We start from the raw sequence: 27,261 nt of genomic DNA on the forward strand, positions 1-27,261 counted from the left end.
TTTTTGGCAGCAACCCCTCGGGGCAAGGGGAAGCTGATATCATAATTATTGGCTCACCCAGCAGCTGCCTCCCCTCACCTGATGTCAGCGCAGACCCAGGACAACCAGGCTGACGGACTGACAGACAGTCGGAGCTCCTGGGCCCCTAGACCCAGGCCCCCACGCCGACCTGCTTCACTGAGCAGGTAAGAGGAGACCTGGCCCAAGTCAGCCGTGGAGGCCAGTAGGGGAGAGGGCTTGGCTTTTTAATGGGCTGCAGAAGTCCCTCCTCAGCGTCTCACTGTCTTTCAAGGGAGGCTCAGGATCAGGGTGAGTGCCTGGAGGCTGAGGCGGACTCCTCCTCCACACTCCTTTCTCTCTTTTTCTTGGCCCAGGGTCTTCCGACTTCGATCCTTCTTGCTGTAGTGTAAGACTCTGTCCTGCTGTGCATGGTGGCTCTGTGTGGTGGCACTCACACTGGGCTGGGAAGCAATAATGACTCCAGCTGGAAAGCTAGAGCCCAAAGACAAACAGGCAGATTCCCAGCCAAGGACTGCCAGGCTGTTTGGGTGGGAAGCGGGGCACCCGGCTCTGGCGACTTATGCCATCTTTCTGGGATGCCTGGGCTGGGTCTGCATGTTCCATATTCTGTGGGGAAGCTTGGCTTGCAGATAGGAGAATGTTGCACCTGGTGCAGAAACAGACAGGTGGCAACAGGTGCTGTGGCTAGGAGCCGATGCTGAGCTGGAGCACACATCTCTGAGGGCTGGAGACATTCCTCTGCCTCAAGACCCCTGCAGTAGAGAGGAGCAGACCAGAGACAGGCAGAGAGATCACAGATGCCCCCCAACCTAGAACTGGGGTATTTAGGGAGTAAAGGTCCTCAAGGAGCAGCCAAAAGCCCCTCTGGCTGCTGAGACTTCCGTCTGCCCCCTTCCTAGCCAGGCAAAGTCCTGGGATTTGCTGTGGAGCCCCCCCAGTTCTCCTTCAGGGTCCCAAAAAGCAGGTTGGGTTAAGGCTAGAGTAATAAGTGGGCGTGTTTGCCTCTCTGCTCTGCACCTACAGGCTCAGGGGACATGTCTGGGTATGTGCAGTGGCAGGGCACAGTTGCTCAGCAAGAAAGGACCAGATGGAGGAGATGCCTCCCCCCCCCCCCCCGGGACACCATCGTCCCCTACTTCTGTCCCCTACTTCTGTGCTGGGCAGGTCCCACACCAGACAAAGCTTGGCCCTCTCTGTTTTCCAATCCCTTCAGGAAGAGATTTGATGGGTTCACTCATAGCTTCTCTAAAGTCTCTACTGCTGCAGGGTCTGGCTCTACCTTCCCCGTGTCCTTCTCTTTCTCCTACTGATGAAACCCTGTTCCCCTGACTTGATTGATGAGCCTTGCGGGTAGAGAGGGTGGCAGTGAACTCTAGACTTATCCCACAGGGCTTGGGGAGAGTCCCTTCCTATCCTGACCCACAGACAGGACAGGATGCTGGTAGTATAAGTGGACAGCCCAGTGATGCGTTGGGGCCGCCCATCCTGCCTGGCTCTTCTCTGTTGTGGCTCTGTGAAGGGCCAAGCTAGGGCAGAGCTGAGCTGGGTCCTGGGGAAGAACAGAGGGGCCAGGTGCTGCCCTCAGTTCAGGAGGACCTCCAGGGTGAAGATGCCACAGGAGGAGCACTTGCCCTCCCAGGTCTCTGCCCGGCCCCACCCGGGCAGCCTTTGCGGAGCTCAGCTCTCGGCTGGGAGGCCTGCTGAGGCACGCTGCACCCCCAGGCCTCCTGCCTCACTCCAGGCCAGGAACCTGTTCTCCCAGGAATGCCAGGGAGTTCTCAGAGGACTTTAGTTCCCAGGGGTTTAGGGAGCCCAGAAATTCTCTGGACCAGCGAGTGAGCCTTGGAAAAGCAAGGGAATGGAAAGATTAGGGTCATGGGCGTCCATTGCTCTCTCCATCTGTGCCTATCCACACAGAGAGTCACACTTCCTCCAACTGACAGCTTTATTGCTCTTCATGAGAAAGAAACCTTGGGACAGTTAAAGGCAAAAGAAAAAGCCCCTCTTGGACACACTTTCTGTCACATGCATCCTTTGCTCCAGGGAAAGCCTTCCTTTGGCCCCCATGGAAAGTCCCTTCTGCCCTGGAAGAAAGTTACAGGGCATTATCACACTTGGACCCCCCCAGCTCCCAGCCAGGGAGTCTTTTCTGCTGTCTAACACCCACCCCTCTTCTCGCTCGCTTTGAGCCTGGTCTTCATGGACCAGAACTCACCACTGCCTGCCCTGAGTCTACACATACAGCTAGAGCCTATTCCTCAGACACGTATAAAAGTTCTGGAAATGTCAATGCCTGCTGCCCTCTGTCATCCTCTCCAGCACCATATTCTGACCAAACTGGGGTCACATCTGTGTTTTTTTGAGGCAGGATCTCCCTATCTAGCCCAGGCTAGCCTTGAACGGAGGACAGAGGCCACCATCCCTATTGCAGCCTGCCAGGTTCCCAGAATGGAAGACTGACTTCAGGGAGATTGTTCAGCACTTTAAATTGCATTGTGCCATCCCATGTAACTCTAGCAGGTGGTTTCCGGGGGAGGGCAGGCGAGCATTGATCTGGGGTGAATGGGTGGAATGGGGCTGGCAACATGCTCGGAGCAGGAGGAAGATATGCTGACCTTGGAGAGAGCGTATCCCAGAAGCACCCATCAAGTGATCCCTGAGTAGGTTGGATCCCTCTCCCTTCCAGCCTGCCTTGGTCCTTGCCTCCTTTCTCATCCCAGCCCTAAATCCATTCCCTTTTACCAGCTCTCCTTATGCACTCCAGGCTTGATTTGAGCTGGACTTGAGTCTCCTGAGCGCTGGGATTACAGGTGCAGCCATGACACCTGGTCCTCCCATATTTCCACTTGCAGCCACAGCTCAGCACCCTTCCTTTCTACCTTTTCTCCCCATCCTCAACTTTGCCAGTCTCTACAATCCCATCTCCCTCCAACTCCCACTCCTTATTTCTTACTCGCCTCCCCAGCTCCTCCCACTCTCTCCCTGAGCCCCATGATCCCACCAGGATGGTTGGGCATAAACCCCCTAGGAGTCTAGAACTTCTCCCAGTATCCCCTACTTTATTCCCTTAGGACTGAGGATCCCAGAGCCATGCCCCAGAGACAAATGGATGGTACAGGATCATCCCTAGAGAAGCACGTAGCTTCCTGGTCCCATGTGGGTCTTAAAAACTGGATGCTAGCAGGCAGTAAAATGGAGTTCTGCTAGAGTACAGCTTTACAGGCCCGAGGTCCTTGGCTTCCCCAATATAAAAACAAAACCGTGTAAGTGAGTTCAGATACAAGATGAGTGAGGCCTGGATACTGCAGCTGCATAGCAAACTAAGAGAGGAGGGCTGGGAACATGACTGATCCTGTCAGGGATGGCCAGGCCAAGGCAAGATGGACAGAAGCTGAAGCAAAGCTGGCTGGGTTGTTTAGGAATGACTGCCACTGTCATGAGTATCCCCCAGTCTCTACCCCGCCTGTCGCTCTTGCTTAGTCAGCTCAGATTAATGGGACTGAGAAAGAATTAGCTGAATCGTGATCTCTGGGGGAACTGGAGCCTGCTGTGAGTCACAGGGAAAGGAACCTGAGCTTTCAGGGATATTCTGGAAGCTCTCTGGGTGTGTGTGGGGGGAGGGAGTTTACCCCTCGAGACACTTCCTCTCTGAGATGCTACACGGAGCCCGCTGGGAGGCACAGCCCTGACCCTCTACCCCAAGCTTGCAGAACAATGTGTGTTCATGTTCAGCCAGCTACCAACTCTGCCCTCGCAAACACTCCATGGGCCTTCAGTGTTCCCTGAAACCACTATTTCTGACAGACTATAGGCAGTCTAGGCACCAACACATAGTCGGTTTAAGTGGCACCAACACACACTCCAGTCAGTATACTCTCAGACACCAAGAACAGGGCGTGTCCCTGGAACTGGATCGCCTGCAGACAGATGGAAGTCCCACCTACACTTGTAAATTCCACAGCCATGTCCCAGGTTGCACCAGCCTATCAGGTTCAGAGACATAGGATGTGAACAAGGATGAACACACACACACACCACTGTGATGTAAAGACCCAGTTATCATATTTGTCCACCCCCCCCCAGCACACAGCGGAAGGAACTACAACAATGTAGAAGGGGTCCTAGAGTCTACCCTGGGCACCTACAGAACAAGTTACTTAGAAAAGTGTCTCTGTAATCCCAGCACTGGGCAGGCTGAGGCAGAAGGATTGCTGTGAGTCTGAAGCCAGTCTACACAGTCTGTGTGGACTGTGTGGACATAGTGAGTTTGAAGTTGACTTGGAATCCACTTGTGAGACCATGTCAAAAAGAAAGAAGGAAAACAAGAAAAAAGAAAGGAGAAAAAGATAGCCTGAACTTTGATGGCTCTCTCTATGCCTATATGCAAGATGCCTAGAGGTGGAGGGAGGAGGGCAAAAGAGGAGGTTTGGGGGGGTGTAGAGAGTGAGTCTCAAGGGAGAAAGGTGGAGGCTGGAATTAAGCAGCTAGAGCAGCTCAGAAAGCCCTTCCAAGCCTGTCACCTCTCCAAAGGCATGGTGGGATCTCAGAGCCAGCCCAGCGTGGTCCAGGCACCCAGAGGAAGAAGTGGCATGTACAACACACCTGCCTAGGAAATAATCCCTAGACCAACATGGCAGTGCAGGCCTCTAATCCCAGCTACTCAGGAGGCTGAGGCAAGAGGATAGCATGTTCAAGGCCTACCTGGGCCACATAGTGAGTTCAAAGCCAACTCAGGTAATTTAGTGACTCGGACCTTGTCTCAATTTTTTAAAAAAGAACTCGGTCTAAAGCTCATGGATAAAGCACTTGTGTAGCTTGGTTAAGACTGATGTTCAGTCCTCAGTACCACAAAACCAAACAAAGCCATTCTTCTTGGTGGGACTTGAGTACTCCCATCTGTCACACAGAAAGAGCCTTAGATGACCCATCTTCCAATGGGTTTCTCTCTCCATGGTTCATGCTTTGGAGCAGATGGCAGCCAGCCTGCTTTTTGCTTGAATGTGAGGGCAGGAAGTGTGCCAGCAGCATAGGTTCACCTTATACTGAATCAGTGTTATTAGCAGTCGTGGCAGGATTAATGTCCTTAATAATATTGGTGATAATGAGCAGTGCTGGTAATAATATGTACAGAGAGGGGCCCCTGACCTGGGGACAGTGGAATCCTGGGCTACCTGAGTCCCCTACTTAGGTAAGCAGGTAAAAGGCAGCAACATCCCAAGCTCTCGTGCAGTGCTCTGGTTCCCTGGGATCCCAGGAGAGGAGGCAAAAATGTTGGCTACTTCTCCATGGTTCTCCCCTGGTCCTAGGGACACTGGGGGAAGAATGCAAGGCCAGAATGAAGTTACTGTTTCACAAAGCAGGAACTGACCTTCATGCCAGTCACTAGCCAGAAGAAGGCCTTCCCACAGTTCTTGCTTAGGAGGACTCCCTGAGAGGGAAATGAATGGGGGACTCTACAGGAGGCTGAGAGAGTCCAAGCCTGGTAAAACCCTCAAGAGAGAATGGCAGGTTAGAGGAGATGACACAGGTCCCATCATCCCTGCTGGATGTACAGATCAAATCCTCAGCTGCCAGTTACTGACACAGACAATTGGCTCTGCACCCAATTGGGGGGGGGGAATGCTCAGTTCCAAATGATGTCATTGTGGGGTGGGGTTTCCTGGCCTCAGAGACCAGCAGCATGCTTCTGCTCTTCAGCCGTCCCCACTCTCTTTAGCAGATGTCGCAGGAAGGATAAAGGGGAAGAAGCCTCCTGGCTCTTCGGCCTTTCCTCCATCTTCTTTTCCCACCCTTTGCCCTTTTCCTGGCTAGGCAGACCCAGGTCCTGAAGGACCCTCAATGTCTAAGGCCCCAGACTCTGCTCTCTGTAAGGTGCATCCAGAGAATTAAGCAGATGCCTCCACCCCAGCTCTCCATTTAGAACCTAATATTTCTTTTTAGTTTATTATAATTGTTACTTTTTTTGAGACATGGTTTCCCTGGGTAGCTCTGGCTTTCCTGGAACTCGGTCTGTAGACCAGGCTGGCCTCAAACTCACAGAGATCCACCTGCCTCTGCCTCTGCCTCCCTAGTGCTGGGATTAAAGGCATGTGCCACCACCGTCCGTCCTATTATTATTGTGTTTGATACAGGGTCTCACAATGCAGCTTAGGCTGACCTTAAATTTGTGATCCTCCTACCAACTCTTAAGTATTAAGACTACATGCCACCAGCTCTACTAGGACAGCAGATCTGTCTCTAAATCCTTTGTCAGGTCTGTCCCCAACATGGCTTCAAAATCCCCTGAAAAGGTAGAGCTGGGGCTTTTCCCTATCTGGCTATCCAAGGGTGTCATGTTCTTGAATATGAGAATGCCTGCCAATCTTAAAATGGAAAGTCACCTCGCTCCTGAAAGCAAGATTGGGGGTAGGTGCCGGTCTCAGAGCAGGTAGGCAGGAGGGAGGAGAAGGTGCGGTCGCAAGTGGCCTCCAAGAAGAAGAGCAAAAGACCCTGTGGGTGAGGGCAGTCAGGTGGACTTGGGAGGTCTCTAAGGACGGAGTTCAGAAGGACCAATCTCTTAAATTAGGTGGCCTTAGCAAGGGAGAAGAGAGCTCCTGCGACAAGTCTAGAAGGGATGGATGGCAGCTTTGAGGGGCAGCTTTCTTGTTTCTTTAAGTTTTCTTCCATTTATAAGACAGGCATCAATAAGTATATCAAAGATATCCATCCTTTCATCCATCTGCCTGTCTATGATCCATCTTCTCTTTATCCATCCTTCTGTCTGTCCATCCATCTTCCATTCATGTATCCATCCTTCTCTCCATCTACCTGTCTAGAGAGGTCAAGGGCTACTGGGAAGGGCTTGTGGTCCTCTGGCATTTATGGGGCATGTGACTTGCCTACCTGGCCTGGGGAGGCAGTCCCATCCCTGCCCTGGGGCAGGGGGCTGGTCCTGGCATGTGGGAGTATTTATACCTGGATGGAAGCTCCCCTGGTGCAGGCTGGATGACTCCCCAAAGCCAGGATGGTGTCCATGGCCCAGAGCCCACTGTGAGTGTTTAGATTTGGCTTCTTTGGGTTTCAGGACTGGGTGGGAATAAGATGGGGAGGTGCTGGAGAGTGGGGAAGCTGCCCAGAGGTGCCCAAGGACTATGGAAAGAAAGCATGCTAGGCAGAGGTTCATGAAAGAATAGGAGGCTGCCAGCATCAGACATTCTCAGCAAAGCTAGGACCTTCCCTGGAGAAGGGATGAGCCTATTTCCCTTAGTGGGAAGAGGTCCTTGATGCATAAGACAAGTGGACAAGATTATAAGAATTAAGACCAGCCAGGAGGTGGTGGCACACACCTTTAATCCCAGCTCTCAAGAGGCAGAAGCAAGTTAATCTTTGAGTTCGAGGCCAGCCTGGTCTACAAAGCGAGTTCCAGGTTAGTCAAAGCTACACAGAAAAACCTTAAAAACAAAAATTAATTAATTAAAAAATAATTAAGATCAAAAATCTAGAGCATCCAGGTCTGCCTAGGGCAGAGAAGAAAGGCAACTCAAGAGCCTTTTCAGGGCACACATGGTGAAATGAAGTGTGTCAGTGGCTCAAAGAACATCGCAAGGTCGGATATGGTTGCCTTTCTTATTACATTTCGTGTGTGTGTGTGTGTGTGTGTGTACATGTGCATTCATGCCACAGCAAGAGAGTGAAGGTCAGAGGACAATTTGCTGTAGTTGGTTTTCTCCAGCCACCATGTGGGTCCTAGGGACCAAACTTGGGTTGTCAGGGTTGGAAGAGGGTACCTTTCTCCTGCTAAGCCATCTATCCTGCCTGTGGCTGCTTTATACTATCATTCTTCACCAACTAAGCAGACAGTATCAAGAGCCAGAGAGTCTGGAAGACTGCATTCAGGACGGTGGGAGGAACGCTGCTAGAAACCCCTTCTTGACACCCCTAGACATCCAGAACCCTGAGATGTACAAGCCTCAGGCAAAGTCCCCAGGTTCTTCTCTGACACCCCCCACCAACAAAGTAATTAGGGACCTGCTCCAGGGAACCCCTCCCAGCAGCCAGGCAGGTGGAGCCCCGGGTGGGGCTGCAGGCGAACACTGGGCACAGCCCCACCCCTCATAAAACATGCTGCCGCAGCCAGCAACAGAAACCATTAAGGTGGAACCGAGCCGGCTCCGCCTGCTCATAAAGGACAGGCAGGAGGGCGCTGACAGGTGGGAAGGGGAATGCAGAACCCCCTGGAAGAGCCCATGGCCAGGCAGGAGTGACTGCCTGGCCTCTATGACTCAGCTGCCAACAGGGGCTCCAGGGACAGACCCTCCCAGGGGAACCTCCACCTTGCTGAGGTGGGGCTGTGTGGTATAGTGGTTACTGAGATTGGCTTTGAAGACTGGGTCTGAATCTTGGGGAGCACAATTTACTAGCTGGGGGACTTGGGCGAGTCAGGTTAACCTCTCTGAGCCTTAGTTTCCTGATCCATAAAAGTGGGTGGCAATGCAGCTCCTCCCTCCTGGGATGTAACCAGAATTCCTGGTACAAGCCTGGCAGACCACTCTGGGAATATATATATATCATATACATCCATAGGACCAACATCAGCATCTTAAGATTCAACTGATCCCTAAGCTTCACTTTGCCTACAGAAGAACTGAAATGCAGACAAGGAAATAACTTGTCTAAGACCACAAAACCAGAAAAAGGTGTTCCCCAGGCTCCACCCCTAAATGGTCCCTTCTGCCTGAGTACTGAGGAGACAGAGTCTAGGAAGCAGAGGTACCAATGGCTAGAGACAGTACAGATCTGACTGTTTAAGGTAAGGGTACAAGGTTGGGATGCTGGGCATTGCAGATACAGGGAAGCCCTGCAGCAATGACTGACATTAATTCATTACCCCCCCCCCCCGCTAGCAGTGTTCTGGGGGAGGGGGTCCTCCTAACCTCCCTACACAGGGCCAGTGGGCCATTTCTCTCTTTCTTTGATTCTAGGACCCATTGGGTCTACATTTTCTGTCCCCAAATGTTTCCTTCCCCTCTCCAAGAATCATGGTAGGAGCTCAGAGGGCAGAGGGTGCCAAGGATGGCCAGACCCTGAGAGGGTCTTCAACACGTCTTGCGAATTTTAGCATTGGATAAGTGCGTCTGGGGCTCTTGAGGTACAAAAAGACAGGAGTTCCCATTTTCTAAGTGTGGCCCTAGGCATGTTGTTCCTTCTCTGTTGGCCTCGGGTCTTGGTTTTTGGTTTTTTTGTTTGTTTTTTGTTTTTAAATTCCATGAAAAATGAAGCCAGTGCCCTTTCTTCTCTATCTGCACTGTGCTGGTAAATTTTCATCAAATATTAGCTGTCAAACAGGGGAATTCTGATTTGGTCTTTATTTTGGTTGGGTTTGATTTGGTGTTTTTTAAGACAGGTTCTCTCTCTATGCAGCTCTGGCTCTCCTGGAATTCACTATGTAGACCAGGCTGGCCTAAATTCACAGGGATCCACCTGTCTCTGCCTTCCTGGTGCTGGGATTAAAGGTGTGTGCCAACACAGCCGGCAGGATTCTGGTTTGTAATGTCCGAAAACTTGCATGGGCAGCTATGTAGCCACAGCCAATTTGTCCTTGTTTCACTGAGTGTAAAATTGGAAGTGATGGATTCAGTTTGGGGTCAGAGGGAGGAAGAGGTGAGGTGATGGTAAAAACAAAACAAGGATGGAAAAAAAACAAAAACAAAAAACAAACAAACAAAAAAAAAAAGGATGTGAACTTCTGAGTGCTCCAAAGATGTGGGCTTGAATGATCATAGTAGAAGGGAACTTGGGTCATACAGTAGATTACAGTAGAAGGGAACTTGGGTCATATCTTACTCCATAGTCTCCAGCCCATGGAGGAGACAAGGTGGGCAGAAGTTGGTTCTAAGTGGTGGACCAGCTCCAGGAATTCTAGATTTGGGAGAGGGGGGAAAGGGAAAGGAGAGGCCAGAGATCAGTTTGCTGATATTGGTACACATCCCATTGCCTTCTCTGAAGCCAGAAGAGATAGGACCAAGGTTTGACAGCAATGAAAAATTCCTTCCAAGTTCATATACCAGTGTCAGGACACTGGGGCCTCCATGGATGCCTCCTGGGGGATCCAAAACAGTAGGGACACCCTATCCATTCCATTCCAGGCCATTGAAGTTTCTGTAGTCACTGGCTCTACTGCAGGGGAATGAACAAAATGGCCTCAGAGACCAGAGTCAAGAGGAAGTACATTCTCTGTCAGTGAAGGAAGATGATGTCAGGGAGATTATGGTGGGGGACAGGAAAGGGCAAGAAGAGGGAGCTCCCTCCCCCACACTGGAGCTCATGCCTTAAATTAACTCTGTCCCACTGCTAATTATTAATAATAGCTATCATTTATTGAGTATGTACTGTGTAGTAAGCTATTTACAAGCAATATTTCATCCAATCCTCCAAAGAGGTATGTATTATTAGCTCTATTTTACAACAGAGGAAACTGAGGCCCAGGGAAGGAAGTTAAGCAACATGTCCAACCAAATTCTCATGCTGATTAGGACTCAAACTCCCAAGTCCCCAGCCTTAAGAACTCTTCCTACCGCTCAGGGAATGACTGGGGCTCGGATCCTCTCTCTCCCCTCTCTGTGCTGAAAGGATCCTCACCAAATACCAACTAGGGGCCCTTTGAGCAGCCACTGAAGCAAATAACCCCTTTAGGAAGAAGCTGAGTAAGCGCTCATTTCCCCAGGCTGTATGGCTTTAGAAGAGTCAGTTAATTTCCTTAAGGGACTCCAAGAACAGGGCTTCAGCTCTGGGGACCAAGGATGCCCATGGCCACTGAGTTGGAAGTCAGTACTTATGGAACTCACCTGGAAGAAATCCTGGGTGAGGACCACTCTGGGACATCTGCATCCTCAATGCAAATTAAGGGGCAGGCCTCTGACCTCTACAGAGACAAGCTCAAATCCCAGAAATGGGGTAGTGGTTTGCAGAGCCAGAGTGTGATAGTGCTGGCTAGGAATGGATCTGTGCCAGAGTTTATACAGCTAGACAGATTGGGGAATGAGGTAGGGGTGCTTCTAAGCAAGACAGATCCTCAGAAGGGGAAGGCCTAGTCAAGCTCAGGCGCCCCTACCTCTGGGCTCAAGTCTGTGGAGCAGCAGAGCTGGTATCTGAGACTTCTGAGGTCATAAAAATGAAGATCAAACAGACAGGGAAGGCTAGCAAGGGCAGTTGCCACATGGGAGCAACATCATCAGCACCTCTCCCTGGACTACCAGGCCTGAAACAGCAAGGCCATCAGGGACTATAGAGCCTGGGGTTAGATGCCCTTGGGTCCAGGTACATTTGGCCAAGTGAGGCCAGAGGTATGACATGTGTCCCTGGGTACCAGTACCTTATGCTCACATGCCACTTAACTTCAAGAGGCCCCAATGAGATAGGTCTACACACCCCACTTCTCAGATGAAGAAAGTGAAATATAGACTTATGCAGCGCGTCCAAAATCACACAGCCAGAATGTGACAAGACATGGAATTGAAAGTCAGATCTACCTGAAGCTTAACCGCTAGTCTTCTCCCCTCCTGAGACTGCAGAGCCTAAGATCTGAAGGGAGAAGCCCCAATCTCACACCTGGAGTGGGTGGGTATTGTATTTGGAAGGCATCAAGTACACAAGACACCATGTCCTCCCAGGAAGGCAGGGTGAGGCATGGTAGGCAGGCCTGAGCGGTCCAGGGAGCAGGGGCTAGGGTAGGCAGTCATGCAATGCTGGAGATGGGGTGTCCTCACCTCTGCCTGCTCCCTTGAAGTGTCCAGTTACAGCCAGCTCCACGCTTCCCGGTCACGCCACATTTAGCATCACTGTGAGTGAGCCTGCGCAGGGATATAGAGAAGGGGTGGGGGATGACTCTTTTAAGGGTGTAAGAGAACCTCTCCACCCTCCAACCCCCTCCCAGTCTAATTCTATATGGGACTCTGGACAGGTCCCTTCCCTCTTTGTCACCATTAGCCTCTCTGGAGATGGCTAATTCATCAAAGATATGTCAACCACCAGTGAGGCCCGCACTCCTTTGCAGATTTCCCAGAACAGCACAGCTACTCTGCTGTGGCTTGAGGAGTCTTGGGTAGATGAAATAAATGCAGATCTCCAGCCTTTTGTGCTGCTGGCCTCCTGGAACATCCCACCCAGCATTGACTCCCATCAAGAGCAGAAGTGGGGAGAGAAGTGAGCCAAAGCCTCATTCAAGTTTTGATTCTGTCAAGGATTGGCTGTGAGACTGGGGAAGTCACAAAATCCCTCTGGGCCTCAGTCCTCCCATCTGAAGGATGGGATTAATAATGTGCCACCCTTGCATGCTTGTCCCAGAAAATCAATGAGCTTGGGCATGATGGCTCATGCTTCAAATGTCAGCCCTTGGGAGGTGAGGTCACAAGATTGCCAATAGTTCAGGGTTAGCCTGGCCTACATAGTGAGTTAGGGGCCAGCATGGACTGTATGGTGAGACCCTGTATTAATAAAGAGCAGGGACACCTGGTGGTGGTTCAGCACTCAGGAGGCAGAAGCAGGTGGATCTCTGTGAGTTCAAGGCTAGCCTGGTCTACACAGCGAGTTCCAGGATTACAGAGAAAACCTGTCTTGAAACAGGGGTTATAGATATCTCAGTAAAGTAATTATCTATCATGCAATGAGCCCTAGGTTTGAACGCAGAACTGGGCACGAAGGTGCATGTCTATAATCCCAGCACTGGGCAGGGGGAGAAAGGAGGAGCCTAAGGTGATCTTCAGTGTATTGAAAACCATTCAAAGTGCTGCATGGCAGCCAGCACAGAGCCAACCCTCAGTAAATAATGGCTGCTGTCAGAGATGAACTCAGGGGTGTGAGCTCAAAGGCTGTTGCCCTTTGCAGAGATGGAGGAAGGCAGAGTTAGGCTGATAACAGAGCGGCAGCGATAACCCTGTATTAATAACAAGAGCCCGTGGGTCAAGCCTGGGCTCTGCTTCACTGTGCTCCGTGCTTTCTATGCATGATCCCACTGCACTGAGTGAGGTTCTGTCACTCACCTTGCTTGGGGATGTTGCTGGAAGGTGCAAAGAGCTTTGCTGACACCCCTAAGACAAAAGGCCTCCAAGCCACTCTGGTTCTGGGGTCAGAGTTCTCAAACTGTCCAGAAGGAGTCAGCCCTCAGATCTAATCAAAGCCTCGGCTTTTCTTGGGCAAGCTGAAGGGTTCAGAAGAGGGGCAATGATGGGAGCTAGGGAGCATCTCGGGGAGCACTGGGTTCAATCCCATACAGAACAGGACAGGAGGGGAGAAGAACAGGGATAAGGAAAAGGAAAGAAAAAGGAAAGGGCAGAGCTTGGCAAAAGTCACAGATGAAACAGTTGGAAGGATGGAGGTAAAAGCGCTTACAAGAAATCCTATGGGCCCTACCAGCAAGGTCCCTATGCCACCCCAGAGGGCCAGCCTCTGTATCACTGGAATTACCATCACATGAAGCCTAGGCCCCCTTCTCTCAGGACCTACCCAGGCACTGACAAGATCACCTGTCATAGACACAGGGGACCTAGCAGTCAGGGCTCCCTGGGAACTAGGGGATTGCTTGATTTACTTGAGCCTGCAAAGCTTGAGAACAGACAGGATCCTCTCCTCTGAGTATCCAATCTGGTTCATTTCTCTTTCATGATCCTCTTGCCTCATCCTCTTCAGCGTTTGCCTATCAACATGTACCAATGTACCACCATGTCTGTCTGTCTATCTATCTATCTATCTATCTATCTATCTATCTATCTTCTATCTATCAGTCTATCAATCTATCTACCTATCTATCTATTATATCTATCATATCTATCTATATCATATCTATCTGTCTGTCTATCTACCTATCTATCCATCTGTTAACTCTTTTCTCCCTATCTTCCTAATCAGATGGCTGCAAACAGGGTCCCAGCCTAGGGAAGGGGTGGGAATGGAGGTGGTGGGCCTGGGGTTGGCCACCCCTAGACGTTGGTCCTCATTCTCATCGTAGCCGGCTTTCTTCGAGGCCAGGACTGGGTGATGGTGTCGCTACTCCCTCCGCAGTCTGACGTCACACTGCCAGGCTCCACCCGACTGGAGGGCGAACCCCAAGGGGACCTCATGCAGGCTCCGGGCCTCCCAGGCTCCCCTGCCCCACAGAGCGTAAGTACCTGGTGCCTAGGCCTGGCGTTAGGACAAGCCTGGTAGCTGTCTAAGCATAGCGTTGACAGCCACTTCCCTACACAAGGACCTCCAGGGTCTACTTTGTTCCTTACACCAGGATTATGGTGGATCTAGACCCAGAAGGGCTCTGAGCCCTCATGAATTTCTGTCCATCCCCTGGTTTGGTGTTTCCCAGGGCAAGGTATGGAGCCCCGCCAGCCTTGATGTGCCCCAGATTTAGGAGAAGAATGCTTATATCAGGTTGGGATCCCAAGAGCAGCTTATGTGTTTCCCATCATTTCAGGATTCCCACGGGCTCAGTCACAGACTCTATTATCTCAACACAGAGTAGGGTCCTGGCAGGTCCCTGGGTCCAACCTCCATTTACAGGTTCTCTCTGCTCTGTCTACCCAGAAGCATGCCAACTTCAGCTGCTCATCATTTGTGCCTGATGGCCCCCCAGAGAGAGCACCCTCACTGCCCCCCCACAGTCCCAGCATTGCATCTCCAGGCCCAGAGCAAATCCAGGGCCACTGCACAGCTGGATCTGGCCCAGGCTCCTTCTGCCCCTCTCCCTCAGACAAGTATCCTGGCTTTGGCTTTGAGGAGGGCCCAGCAGGCAGCCCGGGGCGCTTCCTCAAGAGCAACCACATGCCTTTCCACCCCTACAAGAGGCACTTCCATGAGGACATCTTCCCTGAGGCCCAGACGGCCATGGCCCTTGATGGACACTCCTTTAAGACTCCAGGGGCTCTGGAAGCCTTCGAGGAGATTCCAGTGGATGTGGGGGATGCCGAGGCCTTCCTGCCTGGCTTCCCAGCAGAGGCTTGGTGCAACGGACTCCCTTACCCCAGCCAGGAACACAACCAAGTTCTGGTGAGTACCAGTGGCCAAGTGCTTCCACGTCCTCTCTCTTGGCCATCTAGAAAGAATCCTCAAAGCCAGGCATGGTGGCTCATGCCTGTAATCCTAGTACTCAGGAGGCTGAGGCAGGAAGATTGCCTGAGACGGAGGCCGTCCTATGTCTATACATAGAGACCCTGTCTCAAAATTGGAGCTTCATTGAAACAGCAAGCACAGAGGGGAGAGGCCTCCTGGCTCCATGCTGGTCCTCTGGGGAGGGGGAAGCTAGATTGGCAGGCATGGAGGGGCCCAGGAAGAGGAAGCACATCAGGGGACAGAAGCTGGCAGCTTCCCAGAGGGTGCTGAGTCAATTTTCCAGAGGGCGACTTCTCTGTTTGTCTAAGTGTCAAGAATGCCCAGCCAGACCAACCCTCCCCTATGCAAATGTGAAGGGGAAAAAAAACAAAAAAACAAAACCACATTCCAAAGAGAAAAGTTCTGGCCAGAGCTTTAGAACAAAACTCCACCAAACCAGTGTGAACTCGGGGACCCTTCCAGACATTATTTATTTATTTATTTATTTATTTATTTATCTATCTATTTATTTATCGAGTGTGGCATGAACTAAAGAGTCCCCTACCTCAGTGTCACTGGTACTGAAATTACAGGTGGGCTCCTGGACCTATTCTTTGGCCAGAGCAGGCCTCCATGTACTTGTATAAGTGCCTTGGAAACACCTTAGAAGGTTGGCAAGCACTTCCACAGCCAGATCTGCAAGCCACTCAATCTCGCTGAGACTCGTGGGAAAAGTAATGTTAAGGGTAACCTGTCTCATAGGAGTGTGGCTTGGGGAACTGAAGGGGTCTTGCTTCCTCCTCCCTATCTCTGATCCCAGGGCTCAGCCTGGGCTCTGTCTCCTCCAGGGGCCCACCAACCTTCTTCACCTCCTGCTTCCAAATGAGCCACTCCCAACAGGAAGGAAGATAGGGAAACAATGAACACCCATCAGGTGTGGCCAAGACAGGATCTTATTCTGTTTCTGGAACAGTGACAACCCTTCTTGAGCCTTCAGAATATGGCAGCAGCCACAGCAAGGCATCCAACAAACCAGTGATTGTCCCCCACTGTCCATCCACTCAGTGCAGCTCCTGGTCATTCGACCTTGTGCTTTCTCTCCAGGGCTCCATTTAATCTTCCCAATGATGCTCTAGAGAGTGCGCACTATCTCCATCTTGTGAATCAGGATGGGGCTCTATGGTTGAGGCCTCATGCCTTGCCAGGATATCCCCTGGAACCATGGAGACAAGTTGTACCTAGGGGCCCACCTCTGCCTGGTCCGCTCTCTGAATGACTGATGCCACATAGTTTTCCCTCTCTGGGATCAGCCCCACCATCTGTCAAATGAAGGGGTTGGAGATGATGCTTGTGGCCCTTCTAGGCCCAAGATCCCATGATTATGGCAATCTCTGCATCAGCAGCCCTGGGGCACACCCAGAAAGAGGTCACAACTAGCTTTCACCCCTCTGGGCCCAAATGCTGGCTTCCCAAAGGCCCCTGGGAATCCTGGTAAGAGCAGTCTGATCCTGGTTTGTCTGTCTGCCAGGACAGCAGCCTTGCTGTGTGTACTCGGGGCTAAAGCCCTGAGGACTCCACACGGGCCTCTCAGAGGTCTCTGGTCCCACTCAAGTCTATGTGACCACTGACCACACTGACCAGTCTCCTCCATTTTTCTGGTGGCCTAGCCTATGCCTGTCTCCTGCAGTGAGTTGGGATGCGGGGAACACTGTCCATTCTAGCCTGGTCCCACCACTGACTTGCTGGTTTCCCTCAGGAAAACCCCTATCCATCTCTGTTCTCTGATCCTCAACTTTCAGAGTCAGAGAAAGGTTTCCTTTAGTGTGAGGTTCAAGAGAAAGAAGGAAGGAGAAAAAAAAAAACCCTTTCTTTTCCAGCAGAGGTCAGAAGTAAAGGTCAAGCCCCCAGCTCTAGACAGCGGTCCTGGCATGTACTGCTACCAGCCTCCCTTGCAGCATGTATTCTGCTCTTCTCAGCCCGCCTTCCATCAGGTAGGCATGGGGCAAGTGGGTGTACTTCCTGGCGATCTCAGGAGGGTGTGTGTGTGTGAGCATGCGCACAGGCGCACACACACACACTATGTGAGGGGGTGTTGCTGTGTTTATTGCTGTATGTGTAGATATTGTTTTGTGTGGGTGTTGTTGTGTGTGTGGGTGTTGCTGTGGGTATTGCTGTGTGTGTTGCTGTGTTTGATGTGTATTCATATGCATGTGTGTATATGTGGGTGTGCAGGTGAGGATATCAGGGTCCTGAGCTTCAGACAGGGCTAGCCCAGTGGAAAGAGAAACAATCGCCCTTACCTAGGAGTCCTCAGGATTCTCTGACCCCCTGGTGGGAGTCTCAAACAAGAAGTGCAGCCAAGACTGAGGTAATCATGATGTGAACCACAGGGGAAGTAGGGGACCATCCCAGACAGATGAACACAAAGAGGCAAGGGGTGTGTGGTGTGACACGCAGGCTGGGCAGGGAGGGGAATAAAGGATTCCCATCTAGGTCACACCTTGCTGTGTGACCTTGTCATTAAATTTCCCTTTGTCCTGGAGTGGGTGGGCACAAGTGTGGGGTTGGGGTCCTTCCTATCCACCTTTACCATCCTTGCCTCTCACCACCCCAGTTTAGCCTCTCCAAAATGGATGAGATGCTACATAATTGCCCCACACTGGCAAGGGTTGGAGGATTTTTGAAAAGAGATGGAAAAGAGCCCCAGAGCAACCAGGCAGTTCCCTTGGAGTCACCGGGCAAGACAGAGCAAGTGGCTGCCCAGCGCCCATCTCTATCCACCTGCAGCCTGGCACTCAGACAGGCCTTGCCTGTGGAGCAGGTTCTACTCCAGCTCTGGCATTGGCCCTGATCCTAGCCAAGCCAGAAGGCAGGCTGAGAAGGTGGGGTGGGGGTCAAGCTGCCTCCTGTGGGCACAGAAAGTGACAAGAGGGACAAAGAGACACATGATATGAGGGGGCATCCTTCCTTCTTGGAAGGCCTAACCGCAGAAGCCTATGCTTTTCTGAGGCCCCTGATCTGACTCAGGGTAAATGATGTCCCTGATCTGACTCAGGGTAAATGATGTCCCATCAGGGGCCAAGCCACCACAGGAGGGTGATCAGCAGACCCTAAGTGGCCTTGCCATGCCTAATTCTGCTTTGAAACCCTCTGTAGTCTTCAACATCCTTGAACAAGATGGCCGCACCCAGGGCTTTATGGAGCCCAGAGAGAGGGTGACTCAGGCACTAAGTGTCTCTTGGTGACCTGGAAAGAACACTTCAGCCTGAAGCAGCTGGGGGAGTCAGAGTCTCCAACCCCCAGCCCCCATAAAACACCATTCCCAGCACCACAGCCACTCCCTTCGCCGTAAAACTACCTCCTACCCCCACCTGCCCACCATCATGACCGGCTCTTTCAAAGAGCCACTGAAACTCGTAAAGGTGGCCATGCCTAGAACACACCCAGGCTGGACATCCTACTTCCGGCCCAGTGCTCCAAAAAAGACACAGGAGGCCTGGAGTACCTGCCTGGAAAGTGCAGGACTGTGGACTGCTCCCCATCCCATCCCCATGGCAACCAGGGTACCTCAAGGTCTGAGAGGAAAGAGTTGGAGAAAGATAGCTTTGAGGCCTTTTGAGATTCTGAATCTAGAGTGTGTATCTCTACCCAAGCCCAAGATGTCCACCCCACCACCCATTCCTCGGCCATGCCATTGGATATGGCGTAGAGTCTATGACCAAGAGGAGGAGAATCTAGCCTTAGTTCCCTCTCTGGATATGTGTGAATGGAGGAGTGGTACCCAACTTGGGAAGGCTTGGTATCATGGTAATTACTCTGTTCCCTTTGACCTCCACAGTACTCCCCAGGTGGAGGCAGCTACTCTGTGCCTTACCTGGGCTCGGCTCACTACCCCTATCAGAGGATCACACCCCAGGCCAGCGCTGATGGGCACCAGCCACTCTTCCCCAAGCCCATCTACTCCTACAGGTACATGTCCTAGCACATCTGGGGCAGAACTAGGAGCACTGAGGGCCCTTGGGAAACTAAGGCATGGATTCTTCAAGATGTAAGGGTCATTGAAGGGGGTAGAATCATACCTAGTAACTTCCAAGAATGCTGGAGAAATGATCCCCGCAGATAGGTAGGTAGGCAGGTAGGTAGTAGATACACAACCTTTGACCTTTTGTCTTACCCTGTGGAACTGTAACTGGGTAGACTCAGAAGATGCTGGTGATTTGGGTGGGTGGGCCTGCAAGAGCCTGTCTTGGGGCCCAGCACCTAGTACTAGAGTTAGGTGGGAGATTAAAGCAATAAGCAAACAGCTGTGCTTCTTACTAACTGAAACCGTTAGTCCCCGGAAGGGAAAGGGGGAGACTGGAAGCTTTACATAAGAGAGAGCGGGGAGGACAATGCTTGGCACACAGGAGGAAGCCTTGCTCCTCCCCACTGTCCAGCACATGCATGATGAGCCGAGAACCGAGTGGTCAGTACCAAATCTGTGCAATGATGCGTGCGAAGTTTTCATCCCCTTAGCTCTGAGGAAACCGATTATTGCACTTTTTTATTTTCATTTCGAAACTAAGGAAACTGTAGCTCTGAAAGTTTCAGACAAACTCACACATCTAATAGCTATGTCGGGTTTTCCATGTGTCACAAAATGCTCCCATAGTTCAGTGTCAGCCTCACTGAGCCTGCTGGCTGAGGGACAGCTGAAGGAAGTGGGGACCTGGTTAGGGGGCTGGACTCTCAAGAGATGTCTTTTACAGCATCCTCATCTTCATGGCCCTTAAGAACAGCAAGACCGGAAGCCTTCCAGTCAGTGAAATCTACAATTTCATGACAGAGCACTTCCCTTATTTCAAGGTGAGTCTAAAAGTCATCCCCCAGCATGAGAGCAGGAGAGGCTTGGCCCCTACATGCTTCCCCTGTGTCTCAGGTGAAGTGCACAGCTTCCAGGGATCAGGGTGGTTTCAGGGCTGCATATGGCTGAGAGAGAGAGAGAGAGAGAGAGAGAGAGAGAGAGAGAGAGAGAGAACATTGCCTCACAGTACCAGGCCCTAAGCTCCATCCTCAGTAGCAAAAAGGGGGAGGACTCTGAACAGAGAGCTCAAGCTGCTTGCTCCAGATCACACAGCATTTGGAAGAAGTGGGAGGAGGGGATGTGATATTAGCATCCGCCTCTATTCCAGAGTGAGATTAGCATCCACCTCTATTCCAGAGTGAGATTAGCATCTGCCTCTATTCCCGAGTGAGATGAGGTTAGCATCTGCCTCTATTCCAGAGTGAGATGAGGTTAGCATCTGCCTCTATGGGCTGCACACTGAGCTTCACTTGTGCCTGAAAGTGGGGCTCACAGCCTCAGGTGTCCTGAGAACCCAGCTGGTTCTCCCCAAAACCCGTGTTCAGGGTTAGCTCCTATTCCCCATGGAAGAGACTTTAGGTAACTCCCAGCAACTCCTTCCTGTCCCCGGGACAGGAGGAGGGTTGAGAGCGACCCTGGGGAAACTGAGGCATGGGATTACCCAGTATGTAACAGTTAGGGTGGCATGAGGTGGAGGTCATGCCCAGTGGATTTTTAAATGTTCCTGGACAAGATTCCTAGACAGGGTAGAGGCAGGGGTTGGAATAACTCATCCCTTGATCTAACCCTGGGGGAGGGGGGTCATGCCTGTCTCTGGATTGACTTGGCAAGGCTAATGCCTTGGGTGGGCCTGGGGACCTGACTCATCAGATAGGGTGATCCATCCTTCAAAGATCACACAGCAAGTAGATCAGTTGCTGAGTCAAGCTATGTGTCTTCACACACAGCCCCCTTAGCCTTGACACATGCCCCCAACACCTTCTGCACAGATATTTTCTCCTAAGGTGGGTGCAGGAGAAGCAAGAGTTTCTACTGGGGAGGTACAGTCTCCAGGATGGGTGCTATCTCATACATTACCCCAGTAGGACAGTAGCTGAGACCCAGGCCAGATCAGCTCCAATGGAGATTCCTGCCCCTACTATGTGTCCTGCCTGGGGACAGTTGCTGGCTGGTGTGCAGACAGCTTGGCAGCTGCTATACTCCCACCAGCCAGGGAGGGGGCAAAAAAGTCTGTCAGTGTAGCTTTGGCTGGAATGGAACCTCACTTGAGGTTCTGAGATAGAGAAATACCACAGTCTGTATGTGCTGCTCCTGAACCCCAGACTCTCCTGGGAGGAATCAACACTTGCCTACTCCTAGAGCTGTGGCCAAGTCCTCCAAGAACTGGCCAGAGAAAGGGAGGCGAGGCCCCTCCCTGCTCCCCTGGGCTGTCATCCCTGCCCACTCCTGGCCTTGCCCCCAGCCCCTCCCTGTATCTCATCTTCCTGGCTTAATTATTTTTCCTGGGAGCCGTGTAATCCCTGTTTTATGGGGCTGAAGAATGAAGAGGTCTGACAGCTTTTTTTGGTTTGGTTATTTTTCTTAGCCAGTTGCATCACTCCCTCATGCCTGAGTTTACTTTTGACTTCAGAGAGACTGTGTGAGGATGGGACCGGCTCCATTGGCAAGGCAGGCACCATGGGATGACCTGGGCAGGGCCCTTAGCTGAGGAACAGAGCTGGAGTCCAGGCCCAGTTATTGCTTCCTTGTGTGATCCAAGGCCAGCCTCTTTCCTTCCTGGGCCTCAGTTTCCCCCTCTGTAACATGTCTGTTAGGACCAAGCCAACAGGTTCCTCCTGGTTCTCCCTAAAGAAAGAGTTCAAAGACTCTGCCTCTCACTCCTCATTTGAAGGTCACTGTTCAGGGTAAGAGCAGAGTGAACTCCAGGCAGACGCACTCATACCCAAAGCAGCTGTTATGGGTGTCCCATAGTCCCATGAGTCAGGGATGTGGGACTGAGGAAGTGCCCAGCCACTGTGCATAATTGTTAGTGCTGACCGTCCCACTTCCAAACAGGAAGTGGCTGGGGTGGGGTGGGGGCTGCCCTGGCATCCCAAAGTCACAGGTTTATGGGACCATAAAAGTTCCCAGTGCCCATTAAGTCTGCCCATGGGGCGACAGAGCTTTGACTCTTAGTAGAGACAGCTGTGGGAGTCAAAGGAGGTCCAGTAGCTCAAGAACCTCCCTGGTAACCCTTGATGAACTTTGGGGGGTATTGGAACCAGCCCCATGACAGGCTAGCTGGCCCCAAGAAAGGCTCCAGCAGCTGCTGCCAGCAACTCATAGTGACTCTGGCAGCCCGGCCTGGTTCTGCTGGGCGTGATTCAGCTTGGCTGCACCCTGGGGCCTGTGAGCTAGGGAGGAGGGCGTGGCCATCTTTCATTTACCAGGATGAGGGGCTGAAAGGGAGAGGAGCCAGAAAATGAGGGCTGGAGGGAGTTCCATCAGCTAGATTTGTGGTTCTACACAGTCAGCCCCCGCTAGACACAGTATGGTCACAGAGCCTTCAACTGAGCCAGAGGTGGGGGGGCGGGCAGGAGGCCCATACCCCCCTCCCCAACCGCCTCTTACCCAACTGAGTCAGCTTAATGGTTTTTACAACCCTCCTTGGGCACAATTACTGCACTGGTGGCATGACCAGGCCTCCTAATGGGTGTTTATTCTGTTGGCACGAGCACCCCCAGCCTGAGGGCTGGCCTCCCCATCAGGGCACACCTCCAGGGCACACTCATGAGAACTCACACCCACACATTCAATCATGGATACACACGTACTCTGAGACACTTTCTCACACGCACTCAGTTCAGAAACCTGGGGTAGGAGATGCCGCTCACACCGAGACATCTAAGGACTTCACCGTCTTCACCAACACCACATCTGCAGTCAATCACCTAAGCAACAGGTGCTCTAACTCCCACCTACTCACCAACCCTTCTCTGCCAAGCTTGCCCCAAGGGATGAGTCAGACCCAGAGGAGGGGCATTCTGCTGCCCCCTCCAAAGCTGGTCCCAAAGACTTGAAAATAGTGATCTTCTGCTTTCTACAAACGTAGTACACAGGCCAGAAGGCCCAGGGGCACACCCTGCTTCGGTGGGGACGTAGACCAGAGGCCCAGATGGCATTTACCAGTTGTCCCTTAAAGAGGAATCACAGGTGGGACATAGTAGCTAATGCCAGCGACCTCAGCACTCAAGAGGCTCTGAGGCAGAGTTACTGTTAGCCTAGGCTGCAGAGCAAGATCCCATCTCAAAAAGGATGGATGGCAAAGAGCTTGGAGAGATGGCTCAGAGGTTGAGAACACAGGCTGCTCTTGCAAGGGACTTGGGTTCTCTTCCCATCACCCACATGGTGGCTCACAACTGTCTGTAACTGCGGTTCCAGGGAATTCAGTGCCCTCTCTTGCCCTCCACCAGCTCCTACATGCATGTAGTACATAGACATACACACAGGCACCAACATGTATTCATAAAATAAGTAAATAAATGTCAAAGGATCACAGTCATCTGAAGGGTCTGGGTTAAAAAATAGGATGAAGGCAGACTTTAGATTTTAGCTGAAAAAATAAGTTTGCAGTCAAGTTTCCTGCCCAATCCTTCCCCACAACTAGAGGGTTCTAAGCCTGTTTTTCGTGCTGAGGACATCGAACCACAAAGTGTGTAGAAATTCTGCTTCCTGAGTTGATGAAGGAATGTTCTAGAACCCAGACTCGGAGCCACTTCTTGCTGCCTGAGCTCAACCTGAATTCTTGCTCTGCTGTGCTCTGCTCTGGCAGACTGCTCCTGATGGCTGGAAGAATTCTGTTCGCCATAACCTGTCTCTCAACAAGTGCTTTGAGAAGGTGGAAAATAAATCGGGAAGTTCCTCTCGAAAGGGCTGTCTATGGGCCCTCAATCCTTCCAAGATCGACAAGATGCAGGAGGAGTTGCAGAAGTGGAAGAGGAAGGACCCCATTGCTGTGCGCAAAAGCATGGCCAAACCAGGTGAGAAAGGCCAAGGGACCCATGCATCAGCAAGGAGAGGAGTGGGCAGAGCCCGTAGGAGGGTCCCAGGCTGGGGGCTATAAAGAGGGTGGCCTCATGATGTTTCCTTTTGGACCTTTGCAGAAGAGCTGGACAGCCTCATTGGAGACAAAAGGGAGAAACTGGGCTCTCCACTGCTGGGATGTCCACCTCCTGGGCTGGCAGGTCCAGGCTCCGTCCGGCCCTTGGCACCATCAGCTGGTCTTTCCCAGCCTCTGCACCCAATGCATCCAGCTCCAGGACCCATGCCTGGCAAGAACCCATTGCAGGACCTACTGGGTGGTCATGCAACCTCCTGCTATGGGCAGACCTACCCACATCTTTCTCCCAGCATGGCCCCTTCTGGACACCCACAGCCATTGTTCCCACAACCAGATGGGCATCTTGAGCTGCAGGCCCAGCCAGGCACCCCCCAGGACTCACCTCTACCTGCCCACACACCACCCAGCCACACTGCCAAGCTGCTGGCTGAGCCCTCCCCAGCCAGGACCGTGCATGATACTCTGCTACCAGATGGAGACCTTGGTACTGACCTGGACGCCATCAACCCCTCTCTCACCGACTTTGACTTCCAGGGTGAGCTGGGAGGAAGGGAAGAAAGGGTGGGACAGGACTAGAGAGGAGCTCTTGGACATGTGGCCTGGCCTCTCCATGTCTCCAGGCTGTCATCTGCCAGCTTCCTAGTTTCTGATCACCTGAGATAGGTGACTAGGAGTGTTGGAGCTACCCATTCACTCCCTGCTATCCAGAAATGGGTAAATGTTCTGGTTCCCATTCTTCCTCCTCCTGGTACCCTGGACATGTTCCAGATGACCTCATCTTCAAACATCTTGTCTCTGACAAAGCTGTAAAAAGCTACAAGTCCCAAGACATACTTGCTTGTGAGAGAATGGGTGGCTGAACATCCCAAAAGCATTTGTGTTTTATCAGAATTCACCCTTCATTGCAGGAGACAGAGCCTCTCTGAAATGTAAGACCTCAGAGCTAGCCTGGTAGTGGTGCTCACCTTTAATCCCAATGCTTGGGAAGCAAAGAAATGTGGATCTTAGAGTTTGAGACCAACCTGATGTACAGAGCAAGTTCTAGGACAACCAAGGCTACACAGAGAAACCCTATCTCAAGAAAGAAGAAGAAAAAAAAAAAAAAAAAAAAAAAAAGACCTGAGAGCTAGAGCTAGGCCTGCCCTACCAAGATTTGAGATTTGAGGCTAGAAGCCCAGAGAGGGCATCTATCTATTCTCCACCATCTTGCCAGCTCATCCTGAAGCCAGTCACCCTCTTCTCTAAGTCCCACCCCTTCCCACCCCAGGCCCTGCCACCGATCACAGGAGGTTTGGAGGAGGCTGCTGATGTATCCCTTAGGCTATAACTTTCTATAGATCTTCATCCCAGCCCTGCTGTGGATGTGGAGACAAGATAGCTGCAAAGGAGGCCAGGGATGTGTGGGATGCCATAAATATCTATTAGAAGGCTGGATATGTGGCTAGGGGACAGAGCGTTTGCCTGGCATGCACAAGGCCTTAGTTAGGCTCAATGCTCCAGCACTACAGAACCAAAACAAACAAACAAACAAAAAACCCTTAATTGACCTACTCAAAGCTCCTACTGAGAATCAGGCATCTTGCAGACAGCTCTACATATGTCCTCCCGTCTGGACCTGTGGAATAGCCAGCGATATGGCATGCACAGCACTCAGGGTCATTCACCGGGAAGAAGGGGTTAAATTTGAACCCAGGTGATCCAGAGCAGCCAGAGTTGTCAGGTCTTCCCACCCTGAAGTGCTGGTATTCCAGGTAGGTTCCAGTCACTGGCCTATCACAAGGCAGGTCACATGACCCAGCAGGAATCAGCAGTGGCACTGTTTGTTCTTCAGAGTCAAGGGTCCTTTCTGGTCCTGTCTTGTACATTGGGTCCTGGGAAAGGGGAGGCCTAGGGAGCCAGGTCTGTATACCTCACCAGATCCAGCAGTACACTGTGGGAAGATCTTAGGCTACAAATCCACCTTCTATGGAAACCTAGGCAGAAGTTTGAGTGAAGAGTTTTGGGGCCCCCCCAGGCTGCCCCTAAGTACGGCCTTTGCAGCAACCCATCAGATGAGCAAAGCCTTACTCTTGACCAGTACCTTCACTCCCCACAAAAGAGGCTCACCTGTATCTATGACAGAGGTTCTCAACCTGTGGGTCGCAGCCCCAATGGAAATAGTATATCAGGTACCCTGCATTTCTGAAATTTACACTGTGATTCATTGACAGCAAAATCACAGTTATGAAATGGCAACGAGATTTTGTAGTTGGAGAATCATCTTAACATGAGGAATTGTGTAAAGTGTCCCAGCATTAGGAAGATTGAGAACCAGAACCACTGACCTATGGCTTTCACACTGTGCTACCTAGGAGCTAGACTCTGAGGCTCAAGAAAAATCGGTTTCTGCTTGGGGGTCTCAGAGCGGGTGCCAGGGACTGCCAGTCAGTGTTACCCGAATCCTGTTCTCTGAGGCTCTTGAGAAGTGGGAGTCAGACTGGGTTTAGCTCTGTGCTGCCTGCCCTTCAATGATAATGTTTCTCTCCTCCCCAACTAGGAAATCTGTGGGAGCAGCTGAAGGATGACAGCTTGGCCCTGGACCCCCTGGTACTGGTGACCTCGTCCCCGACGTCATCCTCCATGTTGCCACCACCAGCAGCAGCCCATTGCTTTCCCCCAGGGCCCTGCCTGTCAGAAACAGGCAATGGGGCTGGTGAACTGGCACCTCCAGGCGACGGGGGCTCCGGGGCCCTGGGAGACCTGCACCTGAGCACCCTCTACTCCGCCTTTGTGGAACTGGAGCCCACGCCCTCCTCAGCTGCTGCGAGCCCTGCTGTGTACCTCAGTCCTGGTTCCAAGCCAATGGCTCTGGCTTGAGCTCCAGCCTTTTCCTGGACTGAAGTCTCAGCTAGCTGCCCATATCGGACTCACCTTAAAGGTCAAGGAAGGAAAACACTGCCTGTCTCCTATGCTACTCAGCCAACTTGTTAACCGGCAGCTGGTGTACCCACCCAAGATACTACCTGCTGGACCCGCTCTTCACGCAGGGCTCCAGCAGGACAAGTGTCTGGAAAGAAGCAACTATTCGCTCCCTAGCTGCAGCTCACTAGAACTTCAGTTCTCAATCATGCACCCAAGCTCAGCACACCTACTCACGTGCCTTATACTCAGAGGTAGCCGTAGACTGGCTTGATTTCTGGGACAGATGAGAGCTAAAAGCTTTGGTTAGCAAAGCTCAGGGCCAGTGCGACAGGTCAAAGCTCCCCCA

The 27,261-nt window shown here is 51.8% G+C and overlaps 2 protein-coding genes across 10 annotated transcripts in view; both read left to right on the plus strand.

Annotated features, from left to right (window-relative positions):
* Window positions 1–405, plus strand: part of Slc13a2 (solute carrier family 13 member 2) — a 35,377-nt gene extending 34,972 nt beyond the window's left edge. Inside the window, 2 exon segments of the mRNA XM_051181581.1 lie at window positions 94–185; window positions 375–405. Of these exon segments, the coding sequence (XP_051037538.1) occupies window positions 94–185; window positions 375–405 (123 nt within the window).
* Foxn1 (forkhead box N1) lies at window positions 1–27,076 on the plus strand. Of its 9 annotated transcripts, none has more exons than XM_051179870.1 (9): window positions 1–185; window positions 14,018–14,154; window positions 14,569–15,030; window positions 16,950–17,063; window positions 18,911–19,041; window positions 19,821–19,917; window positions 23,727–23,934; window positions 24,058–24,549; window positions 26,551–27,076. In XM_051179870.1, the coding sequence occupies exons 2-9, from the start codon at window positions 14,032–14,034 to the stop codon at window positions 26,868–26,870; spliced, it is 1,947 nt and encodes a 648-aa protein (XP_051035827.1). In that variant the 5' UTR covers window positions 1–185; window positions 14,018–14,031; the 3' UTR covers window positions 26,871–27,076. The 9 variants fall into 9 exon arrangements, with proteins under 9 accessions (XP_051035827.1, XP_051035826.1, XP_051035824.1 ...); XM_051179869.1 differs by having other exon boundaries at window positions 14,023–14,154; XM_051179867.1 differs by having other exon boundaries at window positions 2–185; window positions 14,003–14,154.
* The last annotated feature ends 185 nt before the right edge of the window (window positions 27,077–27,261 follow it).

This window comes from Phodopus roborovskii, unplaced genomic scaffold, assembly GCF_943737965.1.
Source record: "Phodopus roborovskii unplaced genomic scaffold, PHOROB, whole genome shotgun sequence".
In the NCBI taxonomy this organism is placed as follows: Eukaryota; Metazoa; Chordata; class Mammalia; order Rodentia; family Cricetidae; genus Phodopus; species Phodopus roborovskii.

Excerpts from the sequence above, each read along its gene's own strand:
- Foxn1 (XM_051179864.1), top strand. The coding sequence starts at position 7,006 with ATGACTCCCCAAAGCCAGGATGGTGTCCATGGCCCAGAGCCCACT. Across the intron at positions 14,155-14,568 it reads GCTCCCCTGCCCCACAGAGC|AAGCATGCCAACTTCAGCTG; the intron begins GTAAGTACCTGG and ends CTGTCTACCCAG. Across the intron at positions 15,031-16,949 it reads AGGAACACAACCAAGTTCTG|CAGAGGTCAGAAGTAAAGGT; the intron begins GTGAGTACCAGT and ends TTTCTTTTCCAG.